Source organism: Pongo pygmaeus, chromosome 1, assembly GCF_028885625.2.
Source record: "Pongo pygmaeus isolate AG05252 chromosome 1, NHGRI_mPonPyg2-v2.0_pri, whole genome shotgun sequence".
In the NCBI taxonomy this organism is placed as follows: domain Eukaryota; kingdom Metazoa; phylum Chordata; class Mammalia; order Primates; family Hominidae; genus Pongo; species Pongo pygmaeus.
Genome location: NC_072373.2, coordinates 195,327,141 through 195,346,201, shown reverse-complemented (window position 1 = coordinate 195,346,201; position 19,061 = coordinate 195,327,141). Strand labels below are relative to the sequence as shown.

The window sequence follows — 19,061 nt, the reverse complement described above, 5'->3', positions numbered from 1 at the left end:
CTGGACATGAGATTTGGGCAGGGACACAAATTCAAACCTATCACCTACTATAGTAATGCACGTTTATTAGGTGTTTGCTAGGGCCTGGGTTGTGTAAGTTTCTATATCATTCCTATTAAACTTGGATTTGTAGTTCATTCTGTATTTGGAATTTAACTGCCTTCTATAAAATTGAATGGTACTTTTATCACCCATATTATCTATTGGGAGGATATTATTTTTGAGGAAGATTATTAGTTATTTTATTTTTTCATCATAAATGAGACTCCCCCCATTCCGTTATAAGCTGCTCAGAGGCAGGAACATTGCCTGTTAACAGATGTACCTTACATGCCTAGAACTGTGCTTGGCATATGTAGGCACACGATACTACTTTGTTTTAACAAAGATTAAATTGATGCTTTTCATTGTTTTGTTTTTCCAGAATTTATTCAACAAACCAACTGGAATGAATTCTTCAGTAGTGCCCTTGTCTCAGGGCCAAGTAATTGTAAGCATCCCCACAGGTTCCACAGTGTCAGCCGGAGGAGGTAGCACATCTGCTGTTTCTCCCACCTCCATCAGTAGCTCTGCTGCAGCTGGTCTCCAGCGTCTCGCTGCCCAGTCCCAGCATGTTGGGTTTGCACGAAGTGTTGTGAAACTCAAATGTCAACACTGTAACCGTCTTTTTGCCACAAAACCAGAACTTCTTGACTATAAGGTAAAGTATACCATGTTCATGATAAGATTTTGAGTATACATGGGTCTATTTGTAAAATTATTTTTAACTTTGCATCTCTCAAAATCACACCATTTGTTTTGAAAGTAAGGGAGATAAGGAGTTCCATAAGACAAACCAAATGTTTAATTAGTATTTAATGATTATTTCTTTGCAGGGCAAAATGTTTCAGTTCTGTGGCAAGAATTGTTCTGACGAATATAAGAAAATAAATAATGTAATGGCAATGTGTGAATATTGTAAAATTGAGAAAATTGTAAAGGAGACTGTTCGGTTCTCAGGTGCTGACAAGTCATTCTGTAGTGAAGGTAAAGACGGAAGATTATCTTACCTACTGAGCATGTTGGTTGTTTTAAAGCAGTTGATGATGATTTAAGCTTTCACTATCTAAGTTAATCTGTTTTATTGTTTATGTATAACGTAAATGCCTTTTCGATTCATTTACACTTAGTTCATTCTTTTTTGATCTAGTTTTCTTATTATGTAGATGTTAAAATGAAGTGAAAGATTTGCAAAGTATAATGCAGAAGAAGATGATGTGAAAAACATTTAACATCCTTAGGTTCCCCATTATTAGGTTGATGGGAACCTCAAAGATCATTCCATTTCTAAATGGAATGCCTTAAATTATGGTAACATTCTAAGTTTATACTTTTATTGTCTTAAACAGCCATTATATTTCTGAATATAAATGGCTTGAATATGCAAATTAATATGTGGAAGATTGTTTTCTTGATTTAGATAACTATTCTATATGTTTATAATGTTTTATTTTACTCTAAAGCTGTATTAATTAGCCTTCTAGAGCAAGGGCTTTCAAACCTTTTGATAACACAAAAGAAGAAATACGTTTACACTGTGACCCAGTATATTTTCACATACCTAAATAAAAGTTTTTTTGTTTTTGTTTTTGTTTTTTGAGACAGAGTCTTGCTCTGTCACCCAGGCTGGAATGCCGTGGAGCGATCTTGGCTCACTGCAACCTCTGCCTCCTGGGTTCAAGCGATTCTCCTGCCTCAACCTCACGAGTAGCTGGGATTACAGGCACCCGCCAACACACCTGACTAATTTTTGTATTTTTAGTAAAGACAGGGCTTCACCATGTTGGCCAGGCTGGTCTCCAACTCCTGACCTCAGGTGATCCACCCACTTTGGCCTCCCAGAGTGCTGGGATTACAGGTGTGAGCCACTACGCCCAGCCCCAAAAGTTTCATGAAATAAAACCGATGCAGTTTAATATTTTGTGTTCTGTCCTATCCTGTCTTATATCATTTAAAACCAAAACCAAAACCAAAACAAAACAAAACAAAAACTAGTATAGATACGCTAAAAAATCAAGATACTCTGTGAACTGGTCAGGACCCAAGTGTGAAAACTTTGTCCTAGGCCACTTATTTTTCCTTTTTTTGTTTTTGTTTTTGTTTTTATTTGAGATGGGGTCTTGCCATGTTGCCCAGGCTGGTCTCAAATCCTGGGCTCAAGCAATCGTCCCACCAGCCTCCCAAAGTGTTGGGATTACAGGTGTGAGCCACTGCACCCGGCCTGTCCTAGGCCATTTAAAGATGCAGAAAACTAATATTTCTACCTAATGTTAATTTTATCTTTCCTGATTTTTAGGTTGCAAATTGCTTTATAAACATGACTTGGCAAAACGCTGGGGAAATCACTGTAAAATGTGCAGTTATTGTTTACAGACATCTCCCAAATTGGTACAGAATAATTTAGGAGGGAAAGTGGAAGAGTTCTGTTGTGAAGAATGCATGTCGAAATATACAGTTTTGTTCTATCAGGTAAATAGAATTCACATTCCTGGGTTTTTCAAGCTAGGGCATAAATTATTCCCTTTTAAAATTTCATGTCACATAAAGGACAATTTAATTATTTAAAACTTTTAAGTATTAAATGTTTTATGCCTTCTAGCAATTAATATAAGATTTAGAAAGACTTTAATGTTATTGAAGTTTTATTTCTTTTGTTTTTAATTTCCTGTAGGAGACATATCAGTCTTAAGACATTAAAATATTTAAACGTATAATTTTATTCATTTATTATTTAAATAAAGTGAATTTGTCTTCTGAAGTCTGAGGAAGATAGACCTTATTTTTATTTCACTTTTTTTAACTGCTATAGAGTGAAGTCTGTATGTTACATGTGTTTTTAAAAAAATTAATATAAAATCAGCTGGGCGCGGTGGCTCACGCCTGTAATCCCAGCACTTTGGGAGGCCGAGGCGGGTGGATCACGAGGTCAGGAGATCGAGACCATCCTGGCTAATATGGTGAAACCCTGTCTCTACTAAAAATACAAAAAAATTAGCCGGACGTGGTGGCAGGCGCCTATAGTCCCAGCTACTCGGGAGGCTGAGGCAGGAGAATTGCATGAACCTGGGAGGTGGAGCTTGCAGTGAGCCGAGATCGCGCCACTGCACTCCAGCCTGGGCAATAGAGCAAGACTCCATCTCAGAAAAAAAAAATATATATATAATATATATATATAATATATATAATATATATATAATCATTGATAAAGACAGTCAAACTTTAATTTTGTGATCTAAATTCTAAGTTAATTTCATCACTTGTTATGTGTGTCCTTTTTTATTCTGTCAGACCGCAGATAATTTGTTTCTTACTCCTTGACTACCTTCTTTTTTTTAGATGGCCAAATGTGATGCTTGTAAGCGACAGGGTAAACTCAGTGAGTCCTTGAAATGGCGAGGGGAAATGAAACATTTCTGTAACCTGCTTTGTATCTTGATGTTCTGTAATCAGCAAAGTGTATGTGACCCGCCTTCACAAAATAATGCAGGTAAAATTAACCTTAAGTACTGAATGGAGTCTTTGGTCAATACTAGGAACTACTGTTCTTTTACAGATCAGGAACTGTGTAAACAGTTGTCATTAATGTCATGAAACCTCAGTTTCCTTGTATTCTGTATCATTAACATTTAGTTTTTTTTGTTGAACACCTTATTTCACTCACGTCCGTGTGAAGACACCACCAAACAGGCTTTGTGTGAGCAACAAGGCTGTTTATTTCACCTTGTGCAGGTGGGCTGAGTCTGAAGAGTCAGCGAAGGGAGATGGGGTGGGGCCGTTTTATAAGATTTGGATAGGTAAAGGAAAAAGGGGGGTTGTTCTCTGGCAGGCAGGAGTGGGGGTCACAAAGTGCTCAGTGGGGGAGCTTTTTGAGCCAGGATGAGCCAGGAAAAGGAATTTCACAAGGTAATGTCATCAGTTAAGGCAGGAACAGGCCATTTTCACTTCTTTTGTGTTGGAATGTCATCAGTTAAGGCAGGAACCGGCCATCTGGATGTGTATGTGCAGGTCAGAGGGGATATGATGGCTTAGCTTGGGCTCAGAGGCCTGACACCTCAGATTAAAGCTGAGTAAAAATGAGTTTTTGATTAAATAGATTTCTGTGAGAATATTGAATTAAATCAACTCTGTAAGAACTTAAGTTTATGGGAAAGGATAACAGTTAATGGTTTGTAATTGAGTATAATTGGCTTCCTTAAAAAATCCTTTGAGACTACTTACAACAAAAGACATAAAGTCGAAATCACATGGCCTTTTAAACATACCATGTGCAGGCCAGATGTGATGGTTCATGCCTGTAATCCCACCATCTTTGGAATGCTGAGGTGGGAGGACGGCTTGAGGCCAGGAGTTCAGGGGTGCAGTGAGCGTTGACCACAGCACAGCAGTCCCAGCTGGATGATATAGTGAGACCCTGCCTCTAAAAAATTAAAATAAAACTATATGTCGTGGATGTGACTAGTTGGGGCCAGTGTCACAGGCTATAAAGGAATTTACCAAGACAGTCATAGGTAAAGGCAGATTTATTAGAGAAGGTGTGAAAATATGTTGCAAGGTTGCAGTGAGCAGCACAGCAGAGAAGGGGAAGTCTGCAAAGAGGCAGCGGCTTGAGGGAAGTTTTACAAGGTACTGCTGGAGGGGGCTGCTTGCAGAATGAAGCTGTGCTCCAGGGGCTACCTGTAGGAGGTCATCTCTCAGAGTAATTACTCATTGTTCTCCCCCACCTGGTGCCCCTTCCTCTTTGTTGCTTACTTACCTTATCAGGACTTACTTATCTTATCAGGACTACACACTAGGTGTGTAGGCCATTTTATCTCAGAAAATTTATTATTTAAAAACAAACAACACTAGTATCATCCTGAAAGCTAGAAGAATTTAAGTATAGTCTCCTTACAAATAAAAGCAAAATCTACAAGAGCCTACTCCAAAACTTAAAAAAAAATTATTTCTGTATAAAGGCAAGATTTAAGAAAAACATTAGGCTGAATTGTCCATTAAATCTAACCCGTGATCTTCATTGGTATTGTATGTTTGAGGATTTGCATTGTTGGTTTTTAAGTTAGACTATTTGTTGCATTTTTATGTAAAGATAAAGTAAATAGAAAACTTTCAAGTTTTACTAATTAAAAAGTAGAAAACCAGGGTATGGTGGCTCACGCCTGTAATCCCAGCACTTTGGGAGGCTGAGGCAGGCTGATCACGAGGTCAGGAGTTTGAGACCATCCTGGCCAACATGGTGAAACCCGTCTCTACTAAAATACAAAAAATTAGCTGGGTGTGGTGGTGCGCACCTGTAGTCCCAGCTACTTGGGAGGCTGAGGCGGGGGAATTGCTTGAACCCGGGAGGTGGAGGTCGCTGTGAGCTGAGATCGTGCCACTGCACTCCAGCCTGGGCAGCAGAGTGAGACTCTGTTTCAAAAAAAAAAAACAAAAAAAAAACCCCAGTTAATCCTAAAGTGACTTTTTGCTCCAACAGAAATTACTCAAACCTGAAAACATTGTTTAACTTCCTTGAAATGGTTTCTGTGTAAGTACATATAAATCACGTGAGGTTTCCTTATTTTTGTTTATTTTAATCAGCAAATACTTCCATGGTTCAAGCTGCTTCAGCAGGACCCCCATCTCTGAGAAAAGATTCGACTCCAGTTATAGCCAATGTAGTATCATTGGCAAGTGCCCCTGCTGCTCAGCCCACAGTGAATTCTAACAGTGTCTTACAAGGTATGGCTTGATTGGAAAGCATTTATCTAGCCTATTTAGGTTGAATGCAGTGGTCCTCTAACTTCCTTTCATCAGGGATTATTTTCATATGTTTGACACATTCATATTAGGAATAGTGGCTCGCTGCACAAGTTTCATATCTCATACTATAGAATTGCTAGTTTCTTCCGTTGAATTAAAAAAACACATGTTCTTAGTATGAGGGTTTGTGTTTATGTACTGATAATCAGCTTTTAATGCTAATGTTAAAATAATTGTAAAGATCCTAAATTTATGTTTAAATTTATATCAAGGTGCAGTTCCAACAGTAACAGCGAAAATCATCGGTGATGTAAGTTTTATTACTTTTATTGGTATTGTCACTGTATTTATTTTTTATTTTTGTACAGTATAAATATGTGTGAGCTAATTTGCCCTCCTTCTTTATTTATTATATGAAATAGATTTCATTAGCTCATTTAATCTTTGTTCAGGAATAGGATTTTCTGGCTATTTAAATAGGTCTTTTATGTGCTTTAATATCTTTGAATGCTGGCTATATAGTTACTGAAAGTTTTTCTTTAATTACACAAAATTGAAGTAAATTGTACAGGATTTAGGCATGAAAGACTTTTGGATGTTTTGTGATGTACTCAAATAATAAATAAAATATTTATAAAATGTAGCTTATCCTCCCTCTGACCCATTACAGATTATACTGTAAAAAAAAAAAAAATTCTTTTTTAACCCATTAATATTTTTTGCTTTGTCTCTTAAAAGAAGAAAATAAATAATGAGAAAAACTTATGACTGGAACAGTGGCATTTCTAAGGTGTTTCTCCAGGTTTCTGGGATAACTTTCACATTGTCTTTATTCAAGTTACTTAAATGATCATAAGTGATTCTGTTATTCCTAGTTATCTTGAATCTTTCAAGTCCTCTGTGTCTTAATCAGGAAGTAAGAATTCTCATTTTAAACTTAGCCAGCATTGTTATTGATCAGCAGTGTGTTACAATAGAAATAGCATTTTTCTTGGTAAATAGAAATTGTGATTAGAGACATGCAGAGTAATATATAGTTATTAAAACATTCCTTGATTACTATTAATATTTTAGGAGTATTGTATTTCTTATACATTTGGTTGAATATTTACTTGCTATGTCCTCCATGTAATTCCAATATGACATTTATTTTAATATTATAATATTTCTTATAATTACGATGAGATTTTTAAAAACGTTTTTGGTTTCTAATTTGTTTTTTTTACTAGGCAAGTACTCAAACAGATGCCCTGAAACTGCCACCTTCCCAACCTCCAAGGCTTTTGAAGAACAAAGCTTTATTATGCAAACCCATCACACAGACTAAAGCCACCTCTTGCAAACCACATACCCAAAACAAAGAATGCCAGACAGGTATGTTCCTTGGTCTTTCTTTCTTTATTAATTTTTTAAGGGAAAGAAATCTAGGATCTACTTACATTGAGTACCTGCTATTTCCTAGGTGATGTGTTTGGTTGTTTGTATACATTGCCCAATTTAGTTCTCACAGCATCCCTGTGAGTTAGGTATTTTCCGCATCTGAGGCTTAACAAGTTGGGTCAAAGAGAAGGAAGTTAATCAGTGATACCATACTGTGAGCAAGTCATTTAATTCTCTTATTAATGACAATATAATATTATAGAATAAGCATAAGGTTTGGAATTACATGGACAGGCTTCTAGGAGATGCTATTGTTTTCCAGTGTGACCTTAAGTTTGAACTACTCCACAGTCTCTTGGCTCCTCCACACTGTTTCAAATGAAGTCAGTTCCTTTGAGGAGAGCTTCAGAGCTTTCTTTCTTTTTTTTTTTTATGAACTGCCTCTCCCCCTAGGCAGAATCTCTGAGCCACCTCTGTGGATGCTGGGTAGGGGTAGCCTCTGGCCTTCTTGGCTTGCCTCTCCTGGCATGGAACTTCTGCCCTGCAAGTGAGCTGGGGTGAGGGTGATCAGGATCCCAGTGTTCTTGGCCTGCTTTTCCTAGGGTAGAGCCTCCATCCAGTGGATGGAAACTGGGTGAAGGGAAGCCCCTGACCTCTTGCCCATACTCACCAGGAATTTAGCCTCTTCAGCTTTCAGTTGGAGGGGATGAGAAATGCTTGTGGCCTACCTTTCTTGATGAGATATGGTAACACTTGATTGGGAGCTGAGTGGAGGGAAGCCCATTTTTATTGGCCACAGCTACCCATAGTGGAGTTTCTGTCAAGCTGAGCTGAATTGAGCTGGGGGGATAAAGCCTGTGATGGCTGAAATGTCACAGACTTTCACTGTTCTTATGAAATTTGAACAGATTGTCTTGAATAAATGTTTCTTCATTTGGTATATGCCTTTAGGACAATTTCCCAAGAATTTAAATGGCTGTTTTTAAATAGTTTTCACTTTCTTTGCTTGTTTCACTAAGGAATAGATCTTTGTAGCTCCTCATGCTGCCATCCAAAAGTCCTAGAATTTTGGCTGATTGCGGTGGCTCACACCTATAATCCCAGCAGTTTGGGAGGCTGAGGCAGGAGGATCACTTGAGCCCAAGAGTTCAAGACCAGCACGGGCAACATAGCGAGACCATCTCTACTAAAAAATTTTTAAAAGTCCCAGAATTTTTAAACTAGAACGAAATTCTTGATTTCTAGAGCTGCAAGGCTATCCTGTCAGCCATTGCTTCTCAAAGATTAATATGCACATGAATTATCCAGGAATTTTACTAAGTAGATTCTTATTCAGTGAGGCCTGAGCTTTTGCGTTTCTTATAAGCTCCCAGGTAAAGTCAGTGCTTCTGGTCCATGGACCACACCAAAATAGCAAGGCTCTAAATGATTTAGTTCTTTTTTTTTTTTTTTTTAATCAATAGCAGTTTATTTAGTATTATGTAATTTGGTTATCAGATGTTTTTAAATCAAGTAACAATTTTTTAATGTCCGCTGTATTATGTAAAGTTTATTGGCCAAGTGTGCCTCATGCCTATACTCCCAGCACTTTGGACAGCTGAGGCGGGAGGATTACTTGAGCCCAGGAGTTCAAGACCAGCCTGGGCAACATGGTGGGACCCCCATCTGTTAAAAAAAAAAAAAAAAATTTATGCCATATTATTTTCCCACTTCTAACTCTAGTCAAATTGTTAGCTCTTCTCTTTCTGTCCCTAGCATTACCCTTCTCCTAGATTAATGATTTTACACTTATCTAGCATATTCTCTGACACATAGAAAGGACTCTATATGCTCCTTGACTTATAATGTTGTACCCATCATATGTTAAAAAAATCATGAGTCAGAAATGCATTTAATATGCCCAGCCTCCAGAACATCATCATAACTGGGCCTAGGCTATTTTAAACATGCCCAGAACACTTACATTAGCCTACAGTTGGGCAAAGTCATCTAACACAAAGCTTATTTTATAATAAAGTTTTGAATACCATGTAATTTATTCAGTGCTATACAGAAGTATGGTTATGGTATATACTTGTTTTTGCACCATCATAAAGTTGAAAAATCCTGTATTGAACCATTGTTAAGTTGGGGACCGTCTGGTTAAATAATGGAATAAATCATCCATCTTGCTACTTTCTCCAAGTTTTTTTCCAAGTTCTGTTTCATCTTTTTAAGACTTAGAACATCTGCTATATATATTTATTCTTTTTTGTAGGTATCATAACCTAGAGTAGTCTCCCATCATCTTAGCTCTACATATTATAATTGCCTCCTATTTTAACAGTTGATATATTTTTTATTCAGTGCTGAAATTGTTGCCAAATTAATCTTTTTTGATGTCATTTTCATCACTACTTTGTGTTAAAAAAAATCTTCAGTAGCTACAAATGATTTTGAAATGTGCATTATAGCATGATGGAAATGGCCCCTCCCTATTCAGCCTCCTCTTTAGCAAGTGGTTTTCCATGCCTGTCTTCTAGGTTCCCTGTTTCAATCCTTTTGATGTATCCATCTAAATTATATCCTGCATTCATTTTCTCCTCACATCACTGATATTTGTTACCCACTTTTTGTCAGTGCTATACTCAAGATTTTTTTTTTTGGCTACTTTAGTTATTTCTCCTTTGTAAGAACTCCTGTAGTCTGGTAGGTTACTCTTATTTTGAACTATAAACCTCCATAAGCTTTTTTATTTTGAAATCTTATTAAAGTATTTCTAACCCTCTTTGCTTTTTGTGATTTTGTTGTTGTTATTGTTAGAAGACACTCCAAGTCAGCCCCAGATTATTGTGGTGCCAGTTCCCGTACCAGTGTTTGTTCCCATACCTCTTCATCTTTATACTCAATATGCTCCAGTCCCATTTGGAATTCCAGTTCCAGTGAGTAATCATTTAGAGATTAAAGCTAATATAGCATGCATTTTCCTCAATTAAAATTGTATAGTTCTGTGAAGAAAGTTTTCATTTGTTGGTAAAATATACCTGCTTCTGATTGGCTGTTATCATATTCCCATTATTGCTTAACATGGATTATATAAATGACTGCTAATTTGTACCCCTCCTTCTCAGAAAAGGTTATGATGTAGCTTTTTAAAAAAGTTACATGCACAATAAGACCACTCAAAGAGAAAAAGATCAGAAATGGTGTATGTTGAAATCCTGGAATCTAGCAAGGGTGAAAAGAGTACTGTGATTTACATAATTCTCATTCTTGATTAAAGAAAAATGTATTTTTTAATTACAAATTTATTTTTCCCAGGTACTGAGTCCTTAAAGGAAACAGTTATGAGAAAATTGTGAGAAATACAAGCAAAAACAACAAAAACAAAATGCAAGTGTATTATAGAATTATTCTTTTAGAGGATTCAGAGACGTAATTGGTTGAGTGTCCAAAGCACTTATTGAAATTTTATTTAAATGGCTCTAGTCTTATAAAAACAAACTAGCAAGACTGTTTTAATCATCAGCAATGAATATATCTTAAATTTGTTTACTATTTTAATACCTAAATCATCTCACAAATCATACTTTTGGCTACAAACCTGTTGCCAAAGAAAGCCTTCAGTCTATCCTTGGTCTTTCAGATGCCTGTCCCTATGCTTATTCCATCTTCAATGGATAGTGAAGATAAAGTCACAGAGAGTATTGAAGACATTAAAGAAAAGCTTCCCACACATCCATTTGAAGCTGATCTCCTTGAGATGGCAGAAATGATTGCAGAAGATGAAGAGAAGGAGAAGACTCTATCTCAGGGAGGTTGGTATAATCTTTAAAAGTAAAGAAAGAAAAAACACGTTTTACACATTTTCAGGTGACTCAAATAATTTTAAGTATAAGACAGTCAGGGTGTTTCTAAAACCTTTATTGTCTGTGAATACCAAGCCTGTGGGGTTGATTACACTTTTTAGTGCTTCTGAAAGCTCTTATTGTTTTTATGAAGGAAAACCAAGTATTGGTATTCAATAGTTTTTAGTTATGATTCCAGAAAAATAACTTAGAAATCAAGATTTCATGATCATTTTCCAATTTTATCTCTGTAATCAAAGCCATGGTCCCCACATAAGAATTCCTGTTATATAATAACCAGCATGCTGGTAGAGGGTAAATAGAACCTTAGGATGGAAAACCATTTGGCTCAAAATAACTGATAGATAGATCTCATACTACTAGTGTGGAATCATGATAAAAACAATAGTTAACGTTTTGTGTGCTTGCCATTCTCTAGGCATTGTGCTCAGTGCATTGTGTGCCTTGCCTCATTCAATCTTCATGACAGCCTTATGGGGTGGGGAGGGGGTACTATGTACCTCAAATTTCTGATCTGGAAAGTAGGATGTTAGACTTGCCTTGGTTATGCAGTCCAGAAGTGGCGGAACCAGAACTTGAATCCAGATACATCTGACTCCAAAGCACATGATACTAACCAGAATCCCCATTAACAGTGGTAATCTGTTTAACTGCATTTATCCCTAACGTCTAATTTTGTTAATGAATTATTCTTTCTGCGTATGAAATCTATTTACTTAGAACTTTGTGGTATGATTTATGTATATAGTGCAGTCATTTCATTTGAGATATAATTTGTTGTATAAACATAAATTATTTATGTGCTTTTCTTTTTCTTTAGAGTCTCAAACTTCTGAACAGGAACTCTTTCTAGACACCAAGATATTTGAAAAAGGTTTGTAGTTGAAAATATGTTTTGATTTTTAGAAATACTACCCTCTGTTAGTGATAGAAACCTATAAAATATTAGTACCCTTGGATTTTATATTTGTAATTTTAACTATTTGTAAAGGGTATCAGATGTATATGAAGTGTACTAATTTGTAGTGAGAATAATAAAAGCCACTCAAATGTTTGTTTTAAAAATTAATTGAGATAATGCTTTCAAGTGCCTACCAAAAATATGAATCCAGTTCTTTGAGGCTGATGAACAAGTTACCTCATTCTTGAGTGTACCTAGGTAATTGTCCATCAGCCGTATCTCATTTTTTGGTATTTAGGGGTTCAGGAAGTTTCCGAGCATGTCAAGATGAGGCTATTTTATTTTGAGGGCTTGATTGTTACCTATATATTTCAGACCAAGGAAGTACATACAGTGGTGATCTCGAATCAGAGGCAGTATCTACTCCACATAGCTGGGAGGAAGAGCTGAATCATTATGCCTTAAAGTCAAATGCTGTGCAAGAGGCTGATTCAGAATTGAAGCAGTTCTCAAAAGGGGAAACTGAACAGGACCTGGAAGCAGATTTTCCATCAGGTTTGTGTACAGTAACCTGTCCACTGAAAGCTTTTTATTTTAGAAGATCGGTACAACTCTGAATTGACACTATTAAGCAGTGCCAATTGTTATTGATAATAACAGTGTAACGTGTTAGAGGTCATAATCTAGAGCACAAATAGACCCTGGCTTTGTAGGTGTTAATTTGTACCGTATTGTTCTTATAAGTGGTTAATTTGGTTAAAATTTTTTTTAACCTTTCCCGTAGTAGCTATATAAGAGGTTTTCCTGATTGTTAATGAAGTTTTCATTTATGCACTATATCCTTGGTTTAAGTCTATAAGTGGAATTCTTATTTTATCACAAACAAACGAATGAATATAGTGATGATTACCTGATATTTCTTTCCTAGTCTAAGTCTTTATTTAAATTTGTGAGTTATTTACCTCATGTTGTCCTTTCTGCTGATTATTATAGAATCCTTTGACCCACTTAATAAAGGACAGGGAATCCAGGCACGTTCCCGAACAAGACGACGACACAGAGATGGCTTCCCCCAACCCAGACGAAGAGTAAGCTGCAGCTTAACTTTTCTAGACTTTTCTTTCCTTCATTCTACAAGCATTATTTAGTTCCTGCTGCTGTCAAAACTCTGTAACAGCCAGAGTCAGGTAGTTCCACATGTTATTTTGCAACCTCGTAATTTTATACTTTTGTTTTTTGAATTCAAGAACCATATATTTTATTTACATTTCTTTCAGTAGGAACTTTTTTGTTTCTGTAGTTAAGGGTTTTCTTTTATATTGCTTTGTTTACTTTAAAAAACTTTTTATAATTATTTTTTACGCTTTTATCTTTTTGAACAGCCTCTAAATTTAGCTCTTTTTTCATGTTATAATACTGAGTACTTTGGGAGGCCGAGGCAGGCGGATCACGAGGTCAGGAGATCGAGACCATCCTGGCTAACATGGTGAAACCCTGTCTCTACTAAAAATACAAAAAAATTAGCCAGGCATGGTGGCAGGCGCCTGTAGTCCCCGCTACTCGGGAGGCTGAGGCAGGAGAATGGCCTGAACCCGGGAGGCGGAGCTTGCAGTGAGCCGAGATCAGACCACTACACTCCAGCCTGGGTAACAGAGCAAGACTCTGTCTCAAAAAAAAAAAAAAGTAATAATAAATAAAAATAAAAAATACTGAGTAGTTCACTATTTTTTTTTTTTTTTTTTTTTTGAGACAGAGTTTCCCTCTGTCGCCCAGGCTGGAGTGCAGTGGCATGATCTTGGCTCACTGCAAGCTCCGCCTCCCAGGTTCAGGCCATTCTCCTGCCTCAGCCTCCTGAGTAGCTGGGACTACAGGTGCCTGCCACCACGCCTGGCTAATTTTTTTGTATTTTTAGTAGAGACGGGGTTTCACCATGTTAGCCAGGATGGTCTCAATCTCCTGACCTCATGATCCACCCACCTCGGCCTCCCAAAGTGCTGGGATTACAGGCGTGAGCCACCGCACCTGGCCAGTTCACTATTTTTGTAGTATAGTAAAATAGTGAAGTTCACATGGCTGTTTTTCACATTGACAGGGCTTTCCTATAGAAAGTTGAAAGAATAATAGCTTTATTTTTAAAATTAGCCCTATTGTATAATTACATTAAAACATTTATAAGTTCTGAGTGTACATTTTGATGGCCTTCAACTAATGTATATGTTATGTAATTACCACCACAATCATGAACAATTCCACTTAGCAAGAAGTTCCACTGTGACCTTTTGCAGTCAGCCCCTCTGGCTGCTGACAACCAAGGATCTACTGTGCAGATTGATGCAGAATGCCACTGCTTTGCCTTTTCTGAAATTTCACATGAATGGAATCCTATAATATGTAGTCTTCTGTGTATAAGTTCTTTTACTTAGCATAATGTTTTTGAGATTTATCCATGTTATTTCATGTCCCAGTAGTTGATTCCTTTTTATTTCTGAGTAGTATTTCATTATATGGACAAACTACAATTTGTTCAGCTGTTTAACAGGTGATAAAAATTTGGGTTGTTTCCAGATTGGGTCTATTTTGAATAAAACTTACTCAAAATGTTATGAACATCTTAGTATCAATCTTTGTGTGAACATATGTTTTCATTTCTCTTGAGGAAAAAGATCTAGGAATGAGATTGCTAGGTTTTATCCTATGTGTATTTTTAACTTTATAAGAAAGCTGCCAGACTGTTTTCCAAAGGAGATGTACCATTTTGCAGTCCCACCAGCAATGTATGAGAGTTCCATCTGCTCCATGACTTTGCTAACACTTGGTATTGTTGATTTTTAATTTCAGCCATTCTAGTCAATGTATAGTGGTACCTCATTATGGTTTTAATTTGTTTTTCCCTAATGATTAATGATGTTGAGCATCTTTTCATATATGTATTTGCCATTCATGTGTCTTATTTGGTAAAGTGTTCATTCACAGCTTTTGCACTTTTTTTTTCATTTTTTTATTGGGTTGGTTGTCATCTTGCTGAGTTGTAAGTATTCTTTACTGTGGACATAATTTCTTTATCAAATCAACGTTTGGTCCTATTTTGTTACTTCCTTTTTTATTTTCTTAATGATGAATATGAGATTTTGATTTTGAGGAAGTCCCTTTTATCAATTTGTTATTTTATGGATTGTGCTTTTTAATACCTCATCTAAAAATTTTTGCCTAACTCATAGTAACGAAGACATTCTCTTACATTTTCTTCTAGAAGTTTTATAGTTTTAACTTTTATGTTTGTGATCTATTTTGAGGTAATTTTTATATATGAGTTGAGGCAAGGGTCAAGGTTCATTTTTTGCATATGGACATCCAGTTGTTCCAGCACTGCCCTTGAAAAAGACTATTCATTCCCCATTGAATTACATTGGCAACTCTGTTAAAAGTCAATCATATATGTATGTGTCAGTTTGTTTCTGAAACTCTGTATTCTGTTCTATTGACTTATATGTCTATTTTTATACCAGTACCAACTGTCCTGATTACTGTGATTTTACAGTGAGCCTGGAAATTAAGAGTGTAAATCTTCCAGCTTTGTTCTTCTTAAAATTGTCATTTGCATGTCTATATACATTTTGGAATTAACTTGTCAATTTCTTTAGGAAAAAAAAAAGCCTGCTAGAATTTCAGTTGGGGCTGTCCTGAATCCAGAGAGACAGAATTGACATTTTAGGAATGTTGAGTCTTCTAATGTGGAAACATGGAATAGTCTCCGTTACAAGTCTCCTAATATTCTGTTAGGTTTATTTCATAAGTATTTAAGATATTTTGATGCTGTTGTAAATAGTATTATTTTTAAATTTCATTTTTCACTGAGCACAGTGACTCACACCTATAATCCTAGTACTTTGGGAGGCTAAGGCAGAAGGATTGCTTGAGCCCAGGAGTTTGAGACCAGCCTGGGCAATGTAGTGAGACCCCATCTCTACTAAAAATTTTAAAAATTAGCTGGGCATGGTGACGCATGCTGGTGGTCCCAGCTACTTGGAGGGCTGAGCTGGGAGAATTGCTTGAGCCTAGGGGATCAAGGCTGCAGTAAGCCCTGATCATGCCACTGCATTCTAGTCTGGGCGACAGAGCGAGACCCTGTCTCAAAAAAAAGAAAAACAATTTCATTTTTCGTGTTCCTTACTAGTATATAGAAATACAGATAATTTTTTCTTCTATGATATTTATCTTAGAAATAAAAAAAAAGAAATATAGGTAATTTTCATGTATTTACTTTGTGTCCTGTGACTTTGCTCAACTAAAATCCTTAGGATTTTCTACCTAGACAATCATATTATCTGTGAATAAAGACAGTTTTACTTTTTCCTTTGTAATCTGAATGCATTTTCTTTCCTTCTTTTTCTTGTTTTATTGAACTAGCTAGTATCTTCAGTACAATGTTGAATATTAGTAGTGAGAGCAGACCTTTTTGCCTTATTCCTAACCTTACGGTGAAAAAAGTCTTGCAACAGTAAGTATGATGTTACCTGTAGGTTTCTCATAGGTGGTTTCTATCAGATTGAGGAAGTTACCCTTCTCCTTTTAATTTGCTGAAAGTTTTTAAAATCATGATTGGGTATTGAACTTCCTCAGGTGTATTTCTTGCATCTTTTGAGGTGATTATCTGGTTTTCCTTTTTTTAAATCTGTTAAAATGGTGAAATACATTGATTTTTTCAAATGATTAACCTTCCATTCCTGGGATAAACCCTACTTTTTTCTGTATTTATTATTTTTTTTGTTGCTGGATTTGGTTTGCTAATATTCTGCGAAGGTTTTTTGTTGTTGTTGTTCTGTTTTGAGACAGAGTCTCACTCTGCCGCCCAGGCTCGAGTGCAATGGCGTGATCTCGGCTCACTGTAACCTCCACCTCCCAGGTTCAAGCAGTTCTCCTGCCTCAGCCTCCCAAGTGGCTGGGATTACAGGTGCCCACCACCATGCCTGGCTAATTTTTGTATTTTCAGTAGAGATGGGGTGTCACCATGTTGGCCAGGCTGGTCTTGAACTCCTGGCCTCAAGTGATCCACCCACCTCACCCTCCCAAAGTGCTGGGATTATAGGCGTGAGCCGCTGTGGCCGGCCCTGTGAAGGTTTTAAGTGTCCCTGTTCAAGACATATTTATCTGTACTTTATGACTGGTTTTGGTATCAGGGTAATGGTGACATTATAAAATTAGTTAATATTTCTTTTTCTTCTATTTGTATAATTTCTTTAACTATGATAGAATTTGTATAATTTCTTTAACTATGATAGAATTTAATCCATCTGGGAATGGAGTTTTTGTGGGAGGGTTTTAAGTTATAAATGCTGTTTTTATGGCTATTTAGGTTATCTGTTTCTTCTAGAGTAAGTTTAATTAATCTTTCAAGAAGTTTGTCCATTTCATCTAAGTTGTTTAATTTATTGGCATGAGAGTCACAAGTGATCCACCTGCCTCAGCCTCCCAAAGTGTTGGGATGACAGGCGTGAGCCACTGCACCCAGCCTGGGTTTTAATTTGGATTTCCTTTTCTGGTTTTTGGCTTGTTTGTTTTTAGACAGGGTCTCCACTCAGTCACCCAGGCTGGAGTGCGGTGGCGTAATCATGGCTCACTGCAGCCTCAACCTCCCGGGCTCAGGTGATCCTTAAACCTCAGTCTCCCAAGTAGCTGCGACTACAGATGTGTGCCACCATGCCTGGCTAATTTTTTAATTTTTTGTAGAGACGGGGTCTTGCCATGTTGCCCAGGCTGATCTCAAACTCCTGGGCTCAGTCTGCCCACTTAGGCCTCCCAGAGTGCTGGCATTACAGGTATGGGCCATTCCACTTGGCCTTCCTTTTCTAGTTTCTTAATATAGAAGCTTAGGTTATGGATTATAGACTTTTTAAAAATTTTCTTATTGAAACATTTTAATACTACAAATGTCCCTTTAAGTACTGCTTTAGTTCCATCACAGAAATTTTGGTAAATTTTATTTTCATTTTCCTTTAAGTTCAAAATGTTTTGTGATTGCATGTGTCCTTTCTTCTTTGACCCATAGAGCTGTTTAATTTATGATTTTGGAGGATTTTTTTGGACATCTATGCATCATTGGTTTCTATTTTAATTTCATTGTAGTTAGATAATTTGTTGAGGCTTGTTTTATAGTACAGAATATGATCTGTTTACATGTTTCATTAAATAGACTTGAGTGGTAATAATAGTTATTCATACCTCATCAGGTGAGTCTATATCTGGAACATAGTAAATACCCAAATGTTAGTGATTATTACAGTGTACTCTTATGCATTTAAACTTTTTCTTTCTTCCTTCCTCATATGGATTGGATTAAATAATCTCTAAAGCCCTTTCTTGCTCTAAGAACTCTGAATCTTTAGGATGTAAAACTAAATGCTTTATTCTACAAATGTATACCCTTTCCAGCTTTGAGAACCCTGACTCTTAAAAATCCAAAACTAAATTTTTTGTTCTGTAAATTTTTGGAATTCTTACAGGGACGGAAGAAGTCTATAGTGGCTGTGGAGCCCAGGAGTCTTATTCAAGGAGCCTTTCAAGGCTGCTCAGTGTCCGGGATGACACTGAAATACATGTATGGGGTAAATGCTTGGAAGAACTGGGTTCAGTGGAAAAATGCCAAGGAAGAGCAGGGGGATCTAAAATGTGGAGGTAAGTGCATAGCATGAATTGTATCTTGATTTAGGTAGGGGGAAATATACAGATAATCTACTGAAAAAGGGATACATTTTAGGTCAAAAACCCCATAAAACTTTGGTTTGGGCTTTACTTAATTTTTTCCACATTTTTATTTTATTTAAACTTTTCTTTTGTTTCTCTCCTTGTCAGGGGTTGAACAGGCCTCATCTAGCCCACGTTCTGACCCCTTAGGAAGTACTCAAGACCATGTACTCTCTCAAGAATCCTCAGAGCCAGGCTGTAGAGGTAAAATTTGTTTCTCTCCATTTGGTATGAATTATTTATATTATTATTGAGGATTTAAATTTGTAAATTGAATATTTAAAATTATTTAAAATTTAGAGTCTTAAGGTTAGAAAGAGAAATTAATCTTATCCCATTTTAAGGAGGTTGTTATAAGGGTAAGGTTATGTCTTCTGATCTTGAGTTTATTATGCAAATATACAGAATTTTGT

General features: G+C 36.6%; 1 protein-coding gene across 6 annotated transcripts in view; it reads left to right on the top strand.

Annotated features, from left to right (window-relative positions):
• ZMYM4 (zinc finger MYM-type containing 4) overlaps window positions 1-19,061 on the top strand; it is a 155,338-nt gene that overhangs the window by 119,925 nt on the left and 16,352 nt on the right. For all 6 annotated transcript variants that reach the window (XM_054496387.2, XM_063665995.1, XM_054496381.2 and 3 more), the window contains 14 exons: window positions 425-700; window positions 876-1,026; window positions 2,336-2,508; window positions 3,376-3,526; window positions 5,617-5,757; window positions 6,051-6,088; window positions 7,008-7,152; window positions 9,961-10,079; window positions 10,784-10,955; window positions 11,827-11,880; window positions 12,283-12,462; window positions 12,901-12,995; window positions 18,408-18,579; window positions 18,757-18,852. In XM_054496387.2, coding sequence (XP_054352362.1) covers window positions 425-700; window positions 876-1,026; window positions 2,336-2,508; window positions 3,376-3,526; window positions 5,617-5,757; window positions 6,051-6,088; window positions 7,008-7,152; window positions 9,961-10,079; window positions 10,784-10,955; window positions 11,827-11,880; window positions 12,283-12,462; window positions 12,901-12,995; window positions 18,408-18,579; window positions 18,757-18,852 — 1,963 coding nt within the window. The remainder of the gene's footprint in view (window positions 1-424; window positions 701-875; window positions 1,027-2,335; window positions 2,509-3,375; window positions 3,527-5,616; window positions 5,758-6,050; window positions 6,089-7,007; window positions 7,153-9,960; window positions 10,080-10,783; window positions 10,956-11,826; window positions 11,881-12,282; window positions 12,463-12,900; window positions 12,996-18,407; window positions 18,580-18,756; window positions 18,853-19,061) is intronic.